The sequence below is a fragment of the Canis lupus genome, chromosome 7 (genome assembly GCF_003254725.2).
Source record: "Canis lupus dingo isolate Sandy chromosome 7, ASM325472v2, whole genome shotgun sequence".
Classification (NCBI taxonomy): Eukaryota; Metazoa; Chordata; class Mammalia; order Carnivora; family Canidae; genus Canis; species Canis lupus.
The window spans coordinates 44,258,765-44,276,117 of NC_064249.1; the positions used below are offsets into that span (position 1 = coordinate 44,258,765).

The window sequence follows — 17,353 nt, forward strand, 5'->3', positions numbered from 1 at the left end:
TCTCCGGCGCGCGAGGACGCGGCCACCGCGGTGACTCCGTGCCCTGCGCGCCGCCGGCAAACGCTCGCTTGCAGCCTGCCCAGCGCCGCAGCCGCCGCCCCCCTTCCTGCCCCGGTTTATGATTCCAAGGTTCAGCCCCGGCTTTTTCCGCTGCACCCCTCCCCCTCCGCGCAGCCCGCCTGTCGTTCGCCAGCCTGTGCGGCTGCTTTGGCCCCCGCCTCGCATCCGCAGAAGCGGAGGCCCACCTCCCGCCGCCTGGGTGCGGGCGCAGGGGCCGGCCGGGGCGCTCCCGGGGGCAGGGCCGGGCGCCCGGCGACCGCGATCCCGAGCCCGACCGCAGGGGGCGGCGCGCCGCGCTCCCGGGTGCGCCAGGGCCCCGCTCCCCATTGGTCGTCAGCTCGGCGGGGGGGGCCGCCCCGGGCCCCGGGCACCTGGAGTCGCCTCTCCGCAGGGGAACCGGCGGCTGCCGGGCTCGGGCGCCCGGAGGTAACGGGTGCGGAGGGCAGGCCCGCGGCTGCGGCCGAGCTCCCGCGACCAGCCCTGCCCTGCCCTGCCCTGCCCTGCCCGCCGCGCTCGGATGCCCCCTGCGCCCGCCCCGCCGCGCGGGAACTTCGCCCCGCCGCGTCCCCCGCCCGCCTAGCGGCGCCCCCTCGACCGCGCGCCCCCCGGGGGCCCCGGAGCCCCGCGCGTGATTGCGGGGCCCCCCCGGCGCCCGGCGCCCGCCGCGCCCCACCGTGCGCGAGCGGCCGCCAGGATGCGCTACGCGGACCCCTCGGCCAACCGGGATTTGCTGGGGAACCGAACTTTACTCTTCATTTTCATCTGCGCCTTCGCCTTGGTGACCTTGCTGCAACAGATCCTGTACGGCCGAAACTACATCAAGAGGTAAGAGGGTCCGGGCGCCGGTGGGGGTGCCCGGGGCTCGGGGGCGAGCGTCCCGAGTGGGTGAACCAGGGCTCAGCACTTGGCCGCCGGCCCCGCCGCCTTGGCTTTGGGTAACGGCGCCCCGCGGGAGGAGGGCGCCTGCTCAGCGCGGGCAGAAGGGGCCGGCAACTTTATTCTCTCCAGATAATGGGGCAGAGGTTACAATTACGAGCGGCCAAACTGATGACAAATCCATGTGATGCCCCGAGGGGCCGCAGGGGTCAGATACGCGTCTCCCAGATGGGCAGTGCCCCCGCCGTTGGGCTGGAGGGGAGCCCCCCCCGACAGTGGAGGGCTCAAATCCCAATAGGGATTACCCTCTGAGTCCTGAACTTTTGTGGGGGCTCTTGGGAGAAAAGCATTTTTTCCCCCTTAGGAGCTCCAGGTTAGGTGGGGAGTGCTAGTGGGCTGGGACAGTGCCACAGGGACAGTCGATTTTCATAAACCAGTAACCACTGGGTGTGTGAAGCTCACAACCTGATCCCTACAGAAACAGATGGTTCGTTCTCATCCTCACACAGAAGGTCAGAGCTGCAGCACAAGTTAACTCTCCCCTGGTTGGGCCCTCTTCCCACCCCATCCGCACTCCAGCTCTGTTAAGAGAAAGAGCAGTAGGAGGTGTCACAGCCCTGGTCCCTGTGTGTGCGAAATGTCAGCGTTGCCTTCTGCTGGCAAGGAGAAACGCTTCAGGGCACTCTGCCTAGGGACAGCGCTGACCCTAGGGTACCCCCACATCAGAGCCTCTTTTAGAAAGAGCCTCCCTCTCGTTTCTCTCTTGGTACAGTTAGGCTACTTCTCCTTCCACATCCCAGAGCTGGGGAGAATGAGGCCCCTTCTCTGGGACATTTCTGTTCTCCACCTTCCCAGACAGCATTCTTCCCTGGTTGAAGCAGCTGATGAGCTCTGCAATGTGCTGGTGGCTTTAAAGGACATTTTCAGAGTCTCCTGGCCTGCTTGCATTGGCCTCCTCCTCTGGCTACTGCTGCCCCTCCAAGATAATCCCGTGCAAGGACCACTGGGGCTCAAGTGGCCTGCCGCAGCCCTGTTGGCCTCCACCTGCTGCACTTGGTTCTCAGCAGGGTGGCTTGGGTTCCTGCACCCAACTGGCACCTCCTCAGCGCTGCTGGGGCTGCTGGTATCCCTGCTGCCTTGTCAACAGTGGGAAAACATCAGTGCCCACATGGTAAACGCCAGCTCAACTCCTAATTGCTTGCTCTGGCAAGCCCTCCCTGGGCTTGGGGGGATGTGCCAGCTGCCCAGAGTTCAGCAGGCATACCAGGTGCCTCCCATCCTCCCTCAGAGAGATCCTGCACAGAGATCCTGACTCCCTGAATTCAGATACTACTTCTGAGGCCTCACACCAGGGATTTGGTTTAATCCAGCCAAGCAAGCAACACTTGCATATATCTGATCCTGGAAGGATGCTGTCGGGGTCTGTGAAGAAGAAGATTGTGTGATCCTGGTGTCCAGGAGGCTTGAGATCTATTTGGGGAAACAAAATGACCACAAATGATGAGATTGTTAGGTAGTAAGTGTTAAATTGTCTGAGGAAGAGGTACCAATGGGCTGGAGTAGTTAGGGAAGACTGCCTGGAGGAGGTACAACCTGAGTGGGCCCCTGAAGCAAGAGTGAGATTTAGATGGGTGTGTGGGGGAAAGCGTATGTCCAGAACCAAAGAGCATGTGAGCCAAGGTGCGGAGGCATGGCACCATCTCCTTTTACCTCTCCCCTGCCCGGACTACCCACTCACACATTCACCTCTCTTATTCCCGTATCTATAATCATAATGAACTGACCTGATGTAATTATTAGTCGGTGTCCCAGAAACACTTCATACTTGAGTGCTCCCCAAACAGAGGTCTTGGGATGACATCATGAGAGTCACCTGCAGATGCTTGGGCTCAGAATTGGGCTCTCTGGGGGTGGATCCAGTTCCTGCTGGTTATCAAGCTCCCCAGATGATTCCTGACAAGCTACTCCTGCTGCTCGAGACCCACAGTTCTTAAGGGAGAACAGTGTTAGCCTCCAGGCAACATCCAGAAACATTTTTGGTTGTCACACTGGGAGAGGAGAGTGCTATTGGCGACTCATGGGTAGAGGCCAGGGATGCTGCTAAGGACCCTGCACTGACTGCATCATCTGTCTCTGTCAAGAAAGCATTACCCAGCCCCAAATGTCTATAGGGCTGAAGTGGAGAAACCCTGCTCTGGAGTGAAATCTCCACGAGGTAGGGATTTACTCTGTTTTGTTCCCATTTGCACCCAGAGCACCAGATATGGCGCCTGGCACGTAGTAAGGTCTCAGTAAATATTGGACAATGAAAAAGTGATTGAAAGTGATGTGATGTGTGTGTGTGCACGCGCGTGTGTGTGCTTGTTCGCTTGCTTGTGCGTGTGTTTGCCCACGTGTGCCCGGGGTAATTGGAAGACACAGTAAAGAGATTGGTCCAACTGGTGTAAGGGAGAATGTGGAGAATAGGGATAGGTGTAATGTTCGGTGAGTCACTTCAGTGAGGTGCTTTGTGGGTTGGGAAGGCAGGCTGAACTGGGTTCATTCAGTCATAGGGAGCCACATGTGGTCTTTGAGGAGGGTAATGATATGATAAAAGCCACCAGGAAAGAGGGTGATCCTGGCTTTGCAAGGAGAGGTTAGTGATGGGGAGACACAGGGAGGCTATTGTTACAACCTGGTCAAAAGTGAGGAGTACGTGCCTCAGGGGGCAGACCCACTTTAGACCTCAAGGTGGCCACTCTTCATTTCTGTGCTGAGATGTGATGCATTCAGCAAAGCCTCCATTGTTTGCACCTCACAAAGAACCTAGGGGCACAAAGATGATGGGCTGTTTGGGTGAGAATCAGGGATAGATCTCATTAGAAAGGAGCGGGGCATGTGAGTCCATATGTGTTCTTTCTTTGGACGCCTGGCCTCTGCCCGTGCCATGCAGTGGCCACTTCAGGGTGGGTGCCCATGGGAGGACTCAGGACTCTGGGGGCCCATCTTGCAAACGGGAGGGGGTAAGGTGGGCAGTACATATGGCTCAGGGGGCACCGTGTCTCTGCAGGGAAAGTGCACACTCTGTGGATCAGGAAGAAAGAGCGTGAGACGAAGCCGTGGAGTTTGCTGTTGATGCTCTTGGCTTCCTCCTTCCTGTACTTGATTGAACAAATACTTAATAAAGATTTGCTATATGCTGACAGCATGCTATGTGCTGAGGACAATGGTGTGCCAGACGGACACAGTCCAGGCTCTCGGGACTTGCAGGCTATCGGGAAGACAGAGAGACATGTAATACGTGCCGAAGCCAAACTGGAAGTCTGAGCTAGGGAGCCAGAGTGGATTAGGATGGCTTCAGGGTGCTGGAGGCACTTGAGGAGGTCTTAGAGAGAGCAGAGGGACTCATAAGCCTGTCAGGGGAGGAGGAAGGGAGGTGAAAGCCAGCCTGAATAGGAATATACTCCTGGGTGCAGGGGAGAGCTAAGAGATTCTGCATGCCGGGGGGGCAAGGGGTGGCGGGCAGGGCCTGATTATGGAGGCTCCAGTAGGAAACATGTGAGAAGGGGTGGGTCTGCAGGAAAGAGGGTCACAAATTTGAGTCTGGGACACTCACTGCAAGGAGACCCACATGGAGCTTTCCAGCAGCACCTCGGAAATGAGCTCCGGAGCTGTGGCTGGAAGAGAGCCAGGCTAGCAACGGACATTATTTAGTCACCATCAAAGTCAGTGTTTTTCCGACTTTTATAATTGTTATCCACAGGAAGAACTATGTCATACCCAGGGATCTACAACACACTCATATACACAGCCATTGGAAACAAACATTTTGTTGTTGTTGTTGTTATTGTTGCTTGAAGATTTTATTTACTGGACACAGAGAGTTGCATGAGCATGCAGAGTGGCAGGCAGAGGGAGAGGGAGATGCGGACTCCCCACTGAACAGGGAGCCCTGGGATCATGACCTGAGCTGAAGACAGACGCTTAACCCACTGAGCCACCCAGGCGTCCCCAGAAACAACATTTTATGAAACGATATTTGTCCTTATTATAAGAAATGTGCTTGAATATTTTCTCTTCCACTTCATTAAAAAACAAACAAAAAACCTCTCAGCCTTAAAAAGGAAGGGAAATCTGATACATTACACAGATGAATCCTTTTTTTTTTTTTTTTACAACATGGATGAATCTTGAAGACATTATGCTAAAATAAACCAGGCACAAAATGACAAATATGGTTCTACTTAGATGAGGCACCTAGATTAGTCAATTCATAGAGACTGAAAGTGGAATGATGGTTACCAGGGGCTGGCAGTGGGGTGGGAGATTGTGTTTAATTGGGCATGGAATTTCAATTTGGGAGGATAAAGTTTTGGAGATGGATGGTGGTGATGGCTGCACAACAGGTTGGGTCCACCAAATGCCACTGAATGGTAGATTCACAAATAGTTGAAATGGTAAATTTTCAGGTACACATATTTTACCACAATACAAGTCTAAAAAAATTATAGGGGTAAACCACCAAGTTGATTTTATGACTTGTTGGTGTGAAACCCTTAGTTAGAAAAATGCGGGTTCCCGTGATGAGGTTGGATGAAAGCACCCAGGAGAGAGCAGAGTGAAGGATGATGAAGAGGCACAGAGGAGTGCCTGCATCTGAGGGTCCAAGAGAAGAGAGCTGGCTCTGGAAGCTGAGGCTGCAGAGAGGTAGAGGGGGGACAGGTATTAAGGAAACCAAGGGATAATGGTGCCAGGCAGAGAGCAGTCACCTGTGATGCGCATGGCAGAGGGATCATGTAGGGTAAGGCCTACCTGAATTTGACAGCATAGGCAAGGACAGTTCTGGGGGTGATGGGTCAAAAGGGTTTTCTAGAATCAGGGGCATGGGAGTTGTACCCCTTTCCTGTAAGCCCTGCCCTACCATCAAGCTCATTCGTTAGAGCTAAGACCCTCATGTAAACTTGTAATCCTTAGAGTGCTGAGGACCAAAAGGGCTTACAATTTAAACAACCCTGGGATGCCTGGGTGGCTCAGTGGTTTGGTGCCTGCCTTCGGCCGGAGTGTGATCCTGAAGACATAGGATCTAGTCCCACATCAGGCTCCCTGCATGGAGCCTGCTTCTCCCTCTGACTTTGTCTCTGCCTCTCTCTCTGTGTCTCTCATAAATAAATAAAGTCTTTAAAAAAAGTAAATAGGGGATCCCTGGGTGGCGCAGCGGTTTAGTGCCTGCCTTTGGCCCAGGGCGTGATCCTGGAGACCTGGGATCGAATCCCATGTCGGGCTCCTGGTGCATGGAGCCTGCTTCATGTGTCTCTCCCTCTCCCTGTGTCTCTGCCTCTCTCTCTCTCTCTCTCTCTCTGTGTGTGTGTGACTATCATAAATAAATAAAAATTTAAAAAAGTAAATAAACAGAGGGGCACCGAAAGGGCAATCGTTGCTTTTTGTTGTCATTTCTTCTTTAGTGAGAAAGAAAGGTCATTAGAGATTTTAAAATTTTATTTATTTATGTATTTATTTATTTACAATCTGGTCTCAACCTGCCTTTTAAACTTAATATCTGAGGAAGCCCAGATAGGCATCAGTCTTGCATGTTCCTCTTTTAGGTCAGTGAAGCTTTATAATTCTTCATAAGGATTTGAATATTGCTAGGCTTATTTCTAGCTGCATAGTTTTTACTGCTATTATAAAAATGTAGTTTTAAAAATTATATTTTCTAAGCATTGGTATATACTGCATATAAAGATATATAGACTAAAATATATATGGAGTATATATGGTATTTGTGTAGAGTTTGTAGCTAGTATATAGAAGCAAATTTAATTCTGTATTGATTTTATGACCAACAATCTGGATAATGTATATGTAATGACAATAATTTATCTGTAGAGTTTTCTGGGATTTTTAAAAAAATATTTTATTTATTTATTTTAGAGAGAGACAGTGAGCAAGAGAGAGAGCACAAGTGGAGGGAGAGGCGAGGAAGAAGGAGAAGCAGGCTCTTTGCTCAACAGGGAGCCTGGTGTGGGGCTCAATTCCGGGGCTCTGGGATCATGACCCGAGCGGAAGGCAGACACTTAACCCACTGAGCCACCCAGGCATCCCCTGGGACTTCTACATAGACATTTTTTTCCTTTTATCACAACCTTGTACCTTAATTTTTTTTCTTGTCTTATTGAGCTGATGAGGACCTTTGACACAGTGTTCAATAAAAATCTCAGTGAATATCCTGGCCTTACTCCTGATTTTTTTTCTTTTTTAACTTTCCTTTTAAACAGCTTTATCAAAATATAATTTTCGCATTTTAAGTGTACAATTAAATGACTTTTGGTATGTTCACACCATTGTGCACCCTTCAACACAATTTTAGAACACTTTCATTACCCCAAAAAGAAACCCAGTACTCCTTAACCATCATTCCTCGGTACTCCCATTTCTCCTACTTGTAGAGAAGCATGCATACCCTAGCATATCTTCTGTCTTTGTATGTTAATTCTGCACATTTCATACAAGTGGAATCATATGATATGTGGTCCAATGACTGTCATCTGTCATTAAGCATAATGTTTTCAAGGTTTATCCATACTATAGCATGTGTCAGTACTTCATTTTAAAAAATATTTATTTATTGAGGGAGAGAGAGAGAGAGAGAGCACGTGTAGGCACGTGAATGCGAGTGGGGCTGGGGGTAGAGGCAGAGGGAGAGAGACTCTCAGACTCTGTGCTGAGTGTGGAGCCTGATATGAGCTTGATCTCAAGACCCTGAGATCATGCCCTGAGATGAAATCAGGAGTTAGCTGCTTGATCAACTGAGACACCCAGGTGCCCCAATACTTCATTTCTTTTTTTTTTTTTACTTCATTTCTTTTTGTTGATGAATAATATTCCATTGATAAATATACCGTATTTTGTTTGTTCATTCTTCAGTGGTTGGAACTGGGTTCTTGTTTTTGCAGTTGTGAATAATGCTGTGATGAGCATTTGTGTACAGATTTTTGCGTGGGCTTGCATTTGCATTTTTGTTGGGTATATACCTGCAAGTGGAATTGCTGAGATGTATGTTTTACCATTTGAGGGATTGCCAGGCCCTTTTCCAAGGTGGTTGCACCATTTTATACTCCTCTAAGTAGTGCATGCATGAGGGTTCCAATTTTTCCATATTTTTAAAGATGTTCATTATCATCTATTCTTTTGAACATAGCCATCTTAGTAGTTTTGAAGTGATATTTCATTGTGGGCTTGATTTTGTATTTTCCTGATGACCAATGATGTGGAACATACTTCCTTTTTTTTTGGAACATACTTTCATGTGCTTCTTGGCCATTTGTATATTTCATTTGGAGAAATGTCTTTTCAGATCCTTTATCCTTTGCCCATTTTTAAATTGGGTGATTTGTCTTCTTATGATTGAGTTGTGAGAGTTCTTTATAGCTTCTAAATAGAAGTCCCTTATCAGATATATGATTTTCAAAATATTTCTCTTATTCTAAGGGTTGTATTTTTAGTTTCTTGATGATATCCTTTGAAGCATAAAAGTTTTTAAATTTTGATCGATTCTAATTCATATTAGATATGAAAATAATATATATTTTGTTGTGGTTTCTTGTGCTTTAGTTGCTATATCTATGAAATCACAGCCTATGTCCATTGCCCACTGTCACGAAGATTAGCCCCTGTGTTTTCTTCTAAGTTTTATACTTTTAGCTCTTATGTTGAGGCCTTTGACCATTTTGAGTTGATTTTTCTATATGCTATGATTAAACCTGATTTTATTTATTTATTTATTTATTTATTTATTTATTTATTTATTTATTTATTATTATTTATTTATTTATTTATTTAAAGATCTTATTTATTAATGAGAGACACACACACAGAGAGAGGCAGAGACACAGGCAGAGGGAGAAGCACGCTCCATGCAGGGAGCCCAACGTGGAACTCAATCCCAGGTCTCCAGGATCAGGCCCTGGGCCTAAGGTGGTGCTAAACCTCTGAGCCACCCGGGCTGCCCAAACCTGATTTTAAAGAGTATGTGAAGGTACAGGTGTCTCCATTGTGTATTTCTGCTTTAGTTTTTTGGTTTTGGTTTTGGTTTTTTTGTTGATAACCTCTAAGAGATTAAGATGACTCCATTGTAGGGCTCGCTGACAAGTTTATTTGTTTTACTGTGTTTGAATATTAATTTTATAGATGCTTTTTCTGTCTGTCTTGGGTGATAGGTCGTTTTTTGCATTTAATGTTTTGATGTGATAAATTACATTAATAGATGTTAAACTTACAATTTTAGGGATAAACCCAGCTTATTCATGGTGTATTATTTATTTTCTGAGGTGAGATTTTATGGCCAGTGTTTTTATTTAAGATATTATATCTCGGGATCCCTGGGTGGCACAGCGGTTTGGCGCCTGCCTTTGGCCCAGGGCGCAATCCTGGAGACCCGGGATCGAATCCCACATCGGGCTCCCGGTGCATGGAGCCTGCTTCTCCCTCTGCCTGTGTCTCTGACTCTCTCTCTCTCTCTGTGACTGTCATAAATAAAAAAAAAAAAAATAAAAAAAAAAATAAAAAAAGATATTATATCTCATGTTAGTGGATGATATTGGCATGTATTTTTCTTATATAATGCTGTCTCGTTTAGTCTTAAAACTAGTCTTGTAAGAGGCATTGGGAATATTCTGTCTTTATTCTGTGAGATGATTTATGCAGGTCTGAGATCATCGGTTCTTTGAAAGTTTGGTGGAATTGGCTTGTATAGCTGTCTGCACCTAATGTTTTCCTTGTGGGAAGACTAAGTTACCAATTCCATTTTTTTTAATGGTCAAAGATTATTTCTTCAACCGAAAAGGAGCATAGGCTGGATCTCTTTTGTCCTGCCTTTTGAGGAGAAGACTCTCCTGTATGCTTTCTTCCCTCCAGCCTTGCTCTCTCCTGCACTTGGAGGACGCAGATCCGGGCTGCCTGCATGTGGCTGGTGCAAGGCCTAAGACCTGAGGGTATGAAACTGGGTCAAGGAAAAGCACAGACTGACTCTTTGCTGTATCCAAAGTGTGCATTAAAAGGCTCACCTCATGGAACCAGCCCTACTCCTATTTGCCCTGAGAAACAGGCACAACCCCGGAGATGGGACCCAAGGGGCTGGAGGGTCTATCTAGCAGCTGATTCTGGATGGGGAGTGCGCCTTGGGGGGACCTGGTAGACGTGGATGGTCCTGCAGAGAGGGGAAGGGATGTTCAGCTGACTGGGTACCAGGGTGTGCACTGGGCAGAGCAAGGCTGGTCTTGAGCACCTGATGCAGGGCTGGGATTGAGGGCAGGAAGCCTGACACCCAGAGCACAGAACTTGTGGAGGCCCCCCTCTCAGGGCTCTCCTGTACCTGTGCGAGCCTGGGAGAAGGGGCTGCCCTCAGTGTTGGGCTTTGGAAGCCTTGCTTGCCCTCTCGCATCCTGACCCTGACCTGCTGTGTGCCCAGTCCATGCTTGGTCATGTGTATCAGTTGCCTGTCCCTTCCTCAGATGACCCCCAGGGTCACAGTGTGGTCCTCACACTCGTCTCCTCTAGACTTCTCTTGGTCCCGTTCTTTTCTTTTTGACCTTTGTGCTCTCCAGGGAAATTGTACCTCTTACAGGACTTAGCATCTCTTCTGTGACTTATCCCTACCCACTCACTTCTCCTCTAACACTCTCTCAGCCAGAATGTCTCAACTTTAGCTCTTTGCCCTGTGTGTAAGGACTCCTGCCCCCTCCCCACCACACACAGGTGGAGGATTCATCAGGTAATGATATTAATTATTAACAATCTCTTAAGGGTTGGTGAGCCAGGCTCTGACCTAAGGAGATAATCTTAGATGCGGATGCTTTCATTGAATCCTTACAAGAGTCCTGTTAAACAGATGCAATCATCCTCATGTAATACTCACTCAGAGAGGGTAACTTGTGTAAGGTTACACAGCTTGTAAGACCCTTAAAAGTGATGTTTTATCCACCTCTGAATTCCCAGGACCTAGCGCAGTGACTGATATTGATTATTGAACGAATAGATGCGTACAAAGGGAACCTCTAGGTGTGCCTGGGAGGTGGGTGGCTGTGTCCGTTAAGCCTCTGACTCTTGATTTCGGCTCAGGTCATGATCTCAGGGTCATGAGATCAAGCCCTACTTGGGGCTCCACCAGGCTACTTGCCCCTCTCCCTCTGCTCCTCCACCAACTCTAAAATAAATAAATAAATAAATAAATAAATAAATAAATAAATAAATAAATATCGTCTTTTTTTTTTTTTTTTTTTTAAAGGAACCTCTAAACTTTTCCTAATACTTGCCAAACATCAATTAAATGTGCACTCAGCTTTGTACTGGGGGTGGGGTGAGCTGTTACTAAAGAATTATTAGATATGATACATGTTCTTAAGGAACTTAGGACACACATAAAGAGACAAACATGGAACAGGTACACAACCGAATCAATAAACTTGCAGTCGTGTGGCACAGGTGATAAAGCTTGTACGTTTCAAAGGAGTAGCCATTACGATGAGGAGTAGCCCGGCAGGACCTGATGTGGATTTTGGAGAGCGAGTGTATTTCAGGGCGTGGTTCTGGGGGACAGGCTGGGGTGTTAAGGCTGCAGGAGCAGGAAATGGAAGCCACCGAAGGCTTTTGAATTTCTTTTTATGCCCTGGTGCTCTGTGAGGCGATGGCCTCTCTCGTCTTGGGTTGGTGTTCTGCAGGGTGAGAGGATGGCCAGGAGGGCTGTTCTCTCTTCCAGCTCTGATGAGGTGGGTCAGCCTCTCAGCCCAAAGGCTTGGGCCAGGCTTTGCGGGCCCCGTTTGTGAGAGGCCCCCGGGTCCTCCAGAGATGGGAGATGGGAACGAGGTCACTAGGCCAGGAGATGCGGGTGGGACACCTTGCATCGAGGGTGCTGAGGTTACTGGGAGAACAAAATGTGTCTGTGCTCACTCCAGCCTGAGATCATATCCAGTTTGCGCTGCTTCTGCTGAATCTCTGAGCAAAGGAACCCAAGCCTCCCTCCTCTCCCCTAGGACACCAGCTTTCCACTCCACCCCACCCCATCAGGCTGAGGATCAGTAGTTCTGGGATCATCATTGCTGTTTCCCCAGAAATAAACCCTAGGCCCCCCTCTCCCAGAAGAAGTCTTAAAGGACTCAAGACTCCCCCAGTGTTTTCTCTTTCTTCCATGTCAGGCTGGGTTGCTGTCATGACACAAGTTCATTACTCTGCGTCCTCTTCCCATCACCAGAGCATGCAGAGCTGATGGTCCCACCTCTGTGGCCTCCCACCCAGAGCCCTCTAGCTGGTGGAGGTGCCATTCTGCACGTCCAGTCTCCACCTCCTCTTGGTTAAGCTAGATTAATTGTCTCATTCGTTCATTCATTCATTCGTTTGTTTTTTCATCCAGTAAGCATAACTCGCATGCCCTTTATGTATCAGGTCTTTGGTGTCCAATGTAATAGCCACTAGCCATGTGTGTCTATGGAACACTGAAAATGTGACTAGTCTAAACTAAGATGTGCTGTGTGTGAGTATAAAATACACACTAGATTTCAAAGACGTAATCTGAAAAAAGATGTAACATATCTTTTATATTATTAATTTTTAAATTGATTATATGTTGAAATGATATTTTGGATGTTTTAGGTTAGATAAAAATATATTATTAAAATTAATTTCACTTTTTTTTTAGAGACCTTTTTATTTTGAGAATTGTAGATTCACATACAGTTGCATGAAATAATACAGAGAGAATCTGTATGCCCTACTCCTGGTTCCCCAGATGGTAACATCTTGCAAAATTATAGTACAGTATCACAACCAGGAAATCAACATTGATACGATCCATCAACCTTATTCAGATTTCACTAGTTTTACACGCATTCGTCTGTGTGTAGTTAGTTCTATGGGCGTTTTATCATGTGTTTTATAGTTTTTATTTTTACCTTTTTATAATGTAGCTACCAGAATCTTCTAGATCACATACGTGGCTCCTGGCGTATTTCTGTTGGATAGGACTACTCTAGTAGTCTATAGTACTCTAGTCCTTGGTTGCCAAGATGTATGAAACAAGTTTCTTCTTTTTTTTTTTTAAAGATTTTATTCATTCATGAGAGACACAGAAAGAGAGAGAGGCAGAGACATAGGCAGAGGGAGAAGCAGGCTCCATGCAGGGAGCCCGATGTGGGACTTGATCCTGGGACTGTGGGATCATGCCCTGAGCCGAAGGCATACGCTCAACCGCTAAGCCATTCAGGTGTCCCAACAAGTTTCTTCTCAAGGAGCTCTTAGGAGAGAAGGACGAAGCTTGTAAACTCTGCTAACATGTTAAGGGCCACGTGGGCTGGGGTTCCAGGCAGAGAGACTCCTAGGGCCTCAGACCATGTGGAAGCCTGTGTCTTACTTAAATGGATAAAGGAGGCTAGTCTTTTGACAAAGAATGGGGGCTTTAGTCTTTCCCACCTGGCTCCCCCTTTCTCAACCCCACCCTCTGCCATGCCCCCTCCTTCCTCTGCAGAGTCACAAAGGGTTACCCCAGTGCCCCACAGAGCCAAGCGTGGGGACCACTGCCCAAGGCTGAGGATTTGAATAGAGTCTTTTATTATTATTATTTTTTAAGGTTTTATTTATTCACGAGAGACACACACAGAGAGGCAAAGACATAGGCAGAGAGAGAAGGAGGCTCCCCGATGTGGGACTTGATCCTGGGACCCCGAGATCATGACCTGAGCCGAAGGCAGGTGCTCAACCTCTGAGCCACCCAGGTGCCCCTGAATGGAGTCTAGAAGGAGTATGATTCTGCCCTAGAGGATTAGAGAGGCAGGATCCATTACACCAAGGGTGTGGTCAGGTAGGGCGGCTGTAACAATGTACCACAGACTGGGGGGCTTCAACAGGAAGTTACTGTCACGCAGGGCTGGAGGCCGGACGTCTAAGACCAAGGTGTCGGCTGGGTTGGTTCCTTCTGAGGCCCTTGAGGGAGAATCTGTCCCATGCCTGCCCCGTCATTTCTGCTGGCTTGCCTGTCACCTTTGGCATTCCTAGGCTTGTAGATATCTCCCTTCATCTTCACAAGGCGCTCTCCCTGTGTGCATGTCTGTGTCCAAAGTTCCCCTTTCTGTATGGACACCAGTCATACTGGGTTAGGCACCCCTGCCCCCCCAACCCTGGGCATGTCCTCATCCTAGTTGAACTCATCACATCTGCAATGACCCTATTTCCAAATAACGTCACCTTCACTGGTGAGGACTTCAGTGTAACACACAGTTCAACTCCTAAGAGTCCCAGCATCCAGCAGAAGCAAAGGCTGGTGCAGGAATGAAATGATGGGGGGAAGTTCAGCCAGACGGGGTTCCCCAGGTTTGGGAGAGAATGTGGGCTGCTAACCTCAGAGAATCTGGGTGGTGTCATGAGATGGAGAAGATAGGGTTAGTGGGAGCTCTTAAAAGAGAGCAGTTGGCAGGAATGTGTGCATGAGTGAGTGTGTGAGGGGACGACCCCGCATGTCCCCCATGTCTGAGGAGGCAGAGGGTCTCCACCCTGTTCACTGTGGTCCGCTGTGGGGGGGCCTTAGTGCCAGAGGACAGCTGGAGGGCTGTGTGTATACCCCAACCCCTCTGTCACCCCATGCTCCTCCTGCAGCAGCCCCTCTTGGAAGGGGAGTTGTGGAGCGCCCGCCCAGCACCTGACATTTGAATGTGGGCCTGGAAGCCCCAGACTCCTCTGTGGCGTATAGACGTGGGGGCAGGGTGGTGGTGGTGGCAAGTTGGTCTCTGAATTGTGCCTGGAGCTTGTCTGGTGTCTGCCTCTGACCCCTCCCATGTCTGGCTGTCCCCGTGTGCACCCTGTCACCCCCCACTTTGGCCCTAGCACTATCAATACTCTGGCCCAGCTGCTTCTTAGGCAGGGGCCTTTGCAGAGCCATGGACGGTCTCAGAATCCAGGAGCCTCTGCTCCCTGGGGCCATGGGTTCTTGGCCTGGGGTTCTCAAGGAGGCCAACCCTCTGCCACCTGTAGGGTAGCACCTCTGGAGAGGATGGTACCTCCCACTCCTCTCTGCCCTTGGGAAGCCCCCACCTGCTGCAGCCTTTCTCTTGCCCCAAATAAAAGTCCCTGCAGGTGAACCCTGTGGATGATTCCACTTCCCTTTCTCCCAGAAGGTTCTTCTGGGGGGAATGTTACCATCTGGCCCATGAGTCACTGGTGAGTCAAGAGTGGGACCAGGCTGCGTGAAGGAGCATGTGGAGCCTGGTAGTTATGCCCATTAGTCCCACTGAAACAGCTTCCCAGCTGGTAGGCACTTCCACTTTGACCTGGGTGGGAAGGTCCTGGCACCTCCTTGGAGAGACCTTGTCTGACCAGCACCTTCTGTAGATCAGAGCTGGGGGGGCGGGTGGGAGAGGGCCTGGCGCTCACAGACTCCAGGCTGCCTAGCTGAGTTCTGGACTCCTCAGAAGATGATGTGGGTCCCACCTCCCTCTTAGGTGGCTTTATGGGAGTACAGAGAGGTGGTGCTGCTTCTCCGAACTGATGCCCTGTCCTGCAACCTGCACTAGCTCACTCGGCCCTAAACTGCTCAGAGCCTCTTGCCAGCCCCAGAAGAAGCCATAATACCCCCTCAGGGCCGCCATGGGTGCTGCTGCTCTCCTGGAACATTCTTCTTCGGGAGCCACCTGCTGCCTCATCCCCCACTTCCTATCCTGCTCCGTGACGGCCCCTTCTTGGAGAGGCTCCCTGACCACGCTGTGTGGATGAGCACCTCTCAACACCCACCCCAGACCCCTTATCCTCCTCACTGCCCTTTATTTTTCCCATAGCGCTTGTCAGCCTCTGACCCACTACACATTGTGTCCCCTGTTAGTGCATTGTCATCGCGTCTGTCTCTGTCTGGTAGAGATTAAGTGTCACTGGGACAGGACTTTTTCCAGCCTGCACCCAGCCTGGCAGGGCTGTTCGATAAATATAGAATATAATAAATAGGGACACCCAGGTGGCTCAGTGGTTGAACATCTGCCTTTGGCTCAGGGCGTGATCCCTGGGTCCTGGAGTCAAGTCCCACATCAGGCTCCCCGCGGGGAGCCTGCTTCTCCCTCTGCCTGTGTCTCTGCCTCTCTCTCTGTCTCTCTCTGTGTCTCTCATGAATAAATAAAATCTTTTAAAAATCTTAAAAAATATAATAAATATTTGAGATATACCTAATCTATAAAAAAATAAAACTAGTGTGAAAATAAAGGAAAAATATCCTCGATCAGCTGCGAGGTCCAACACAAGTGACTTGCTGACGAATGATGGAAAAGTGGTTCTACTTTTTCTTTCACAAACTTGCTGTGACGGGAGGAGTTCGTTCATTCCCTTTTCCTCTTTTCATTTAACCTTATCTGCCAGCTGGTGGGAAAGGGCGTCTCATCCTCGAAGTGCCTGCCACCCCCACCACCTGCCCCACCCTCAGTTTGCATGGATCAGATCAGCTGGGGGTCCCTGAGCCACCCCAGCCTGGGTCAGCCTGCTCACTTCTCCCTGGAGGCTCCTGGAGCCCTGGGTCCTGCCCCCGGGGCTGCCCCCTGGCTGGGGCCTTTTTGAGGCCCTGCTGTCTGCTCAGAGGGGCTGTTGAGGGGGAGCCCCAAACCACCACAGCAGGCTTCCCGGGTGGGGCATCTTCTGCCAGCAGCCCCCATCCTGGCCCTGAGGCCATGCCTTCCCCTCCTGGTTCTCAGGGAACCGGGAAGGTCTCAGCCCTTGCAGCCCATGGGGCGCTGAAGGAAGAGGAGAGAAAGCCCAGCTCCCTTCTTGGAAATGGAGACAATAAATAATTCAGTCCGCCCACAAAAGTTAAGTACTGATGTTTTCTGAATGACTTACTTCTTTTATTATTTTTTTTGCCACGTGGAGTCAACCCAAGTTCAGCCTGGAGCAGGTCAGGCATGGACCTTCCCACTGCCTGTGTCATTTGGGGGGCGAGTGGGTGAGAAGGGGGTGGTCACAGGCCCTGGGCTTCCTGTGTGGGCTCGTCTGTGGGGCAGGAGGCTGAGGGAGGCTGAGCCAGGCCCCCAGGACTGAAGGCCCTCGGGTGTGCTCCCCACTGCATAATCTGGCATGGGATCCACCAGGTAGTGGGTGGCACAGTGACTGAAATGGGTGTCAGGTCTCCTCCGAGCTCCCACTGGCTGCTAGGTCACTTCTCAGACTATGCCTCGGTGTCCTGGGCTGTGACGGGTGATGCACACTTGTCTCAGGGGCCCCAGGGATGGGGTGGGGGTCCTCAGACTGCATCTGGTCTGCACAGCATTTCCACCCTGAATTCAGGGACAGCACTTGAACAGTGGGGCTACCTGGACGCCCACAGAGGGTGCTGGGTGGGCCCCGAGGACACAGCTCAACTCCGTGATGCTTTGGTCAAGGACTCTGGAGACATCTGAGACAGCTCTTCTTGCTTGAAAGATGG

The 17,353-nt window shown here is 49.7% G+C and overlaps 1 protein-coding gene across 2 annotated transcripts in view; it reads left to right on the forward strand.

Annotated features, from left to right (window-relative positions):
- Positions 1–686: 686 nt before the first annotated feature.
- ST8SIA5 (ST8 alpha-N-acetyl-neuraminide alpha-2,8-sialyltransferase 5) overlaps positions 687–17,353 on the forward strand; it is a 64,174-nt gene continuing 47,507 nt past the window's right edge. For both annotated transcript variants that reach the window (XM_025428977.3, XM_049112666.1), the window contains exon 1: positions 687–885. In XM_025428977.3, the coding sequence (XP_025284762.1) occupies positions 755–885 (131 nt within the window). In that variant the 5' untranslated portion in view covers positions 687–754. The remainder of the gene's footprint in view (positions 886–17,353) is intronic.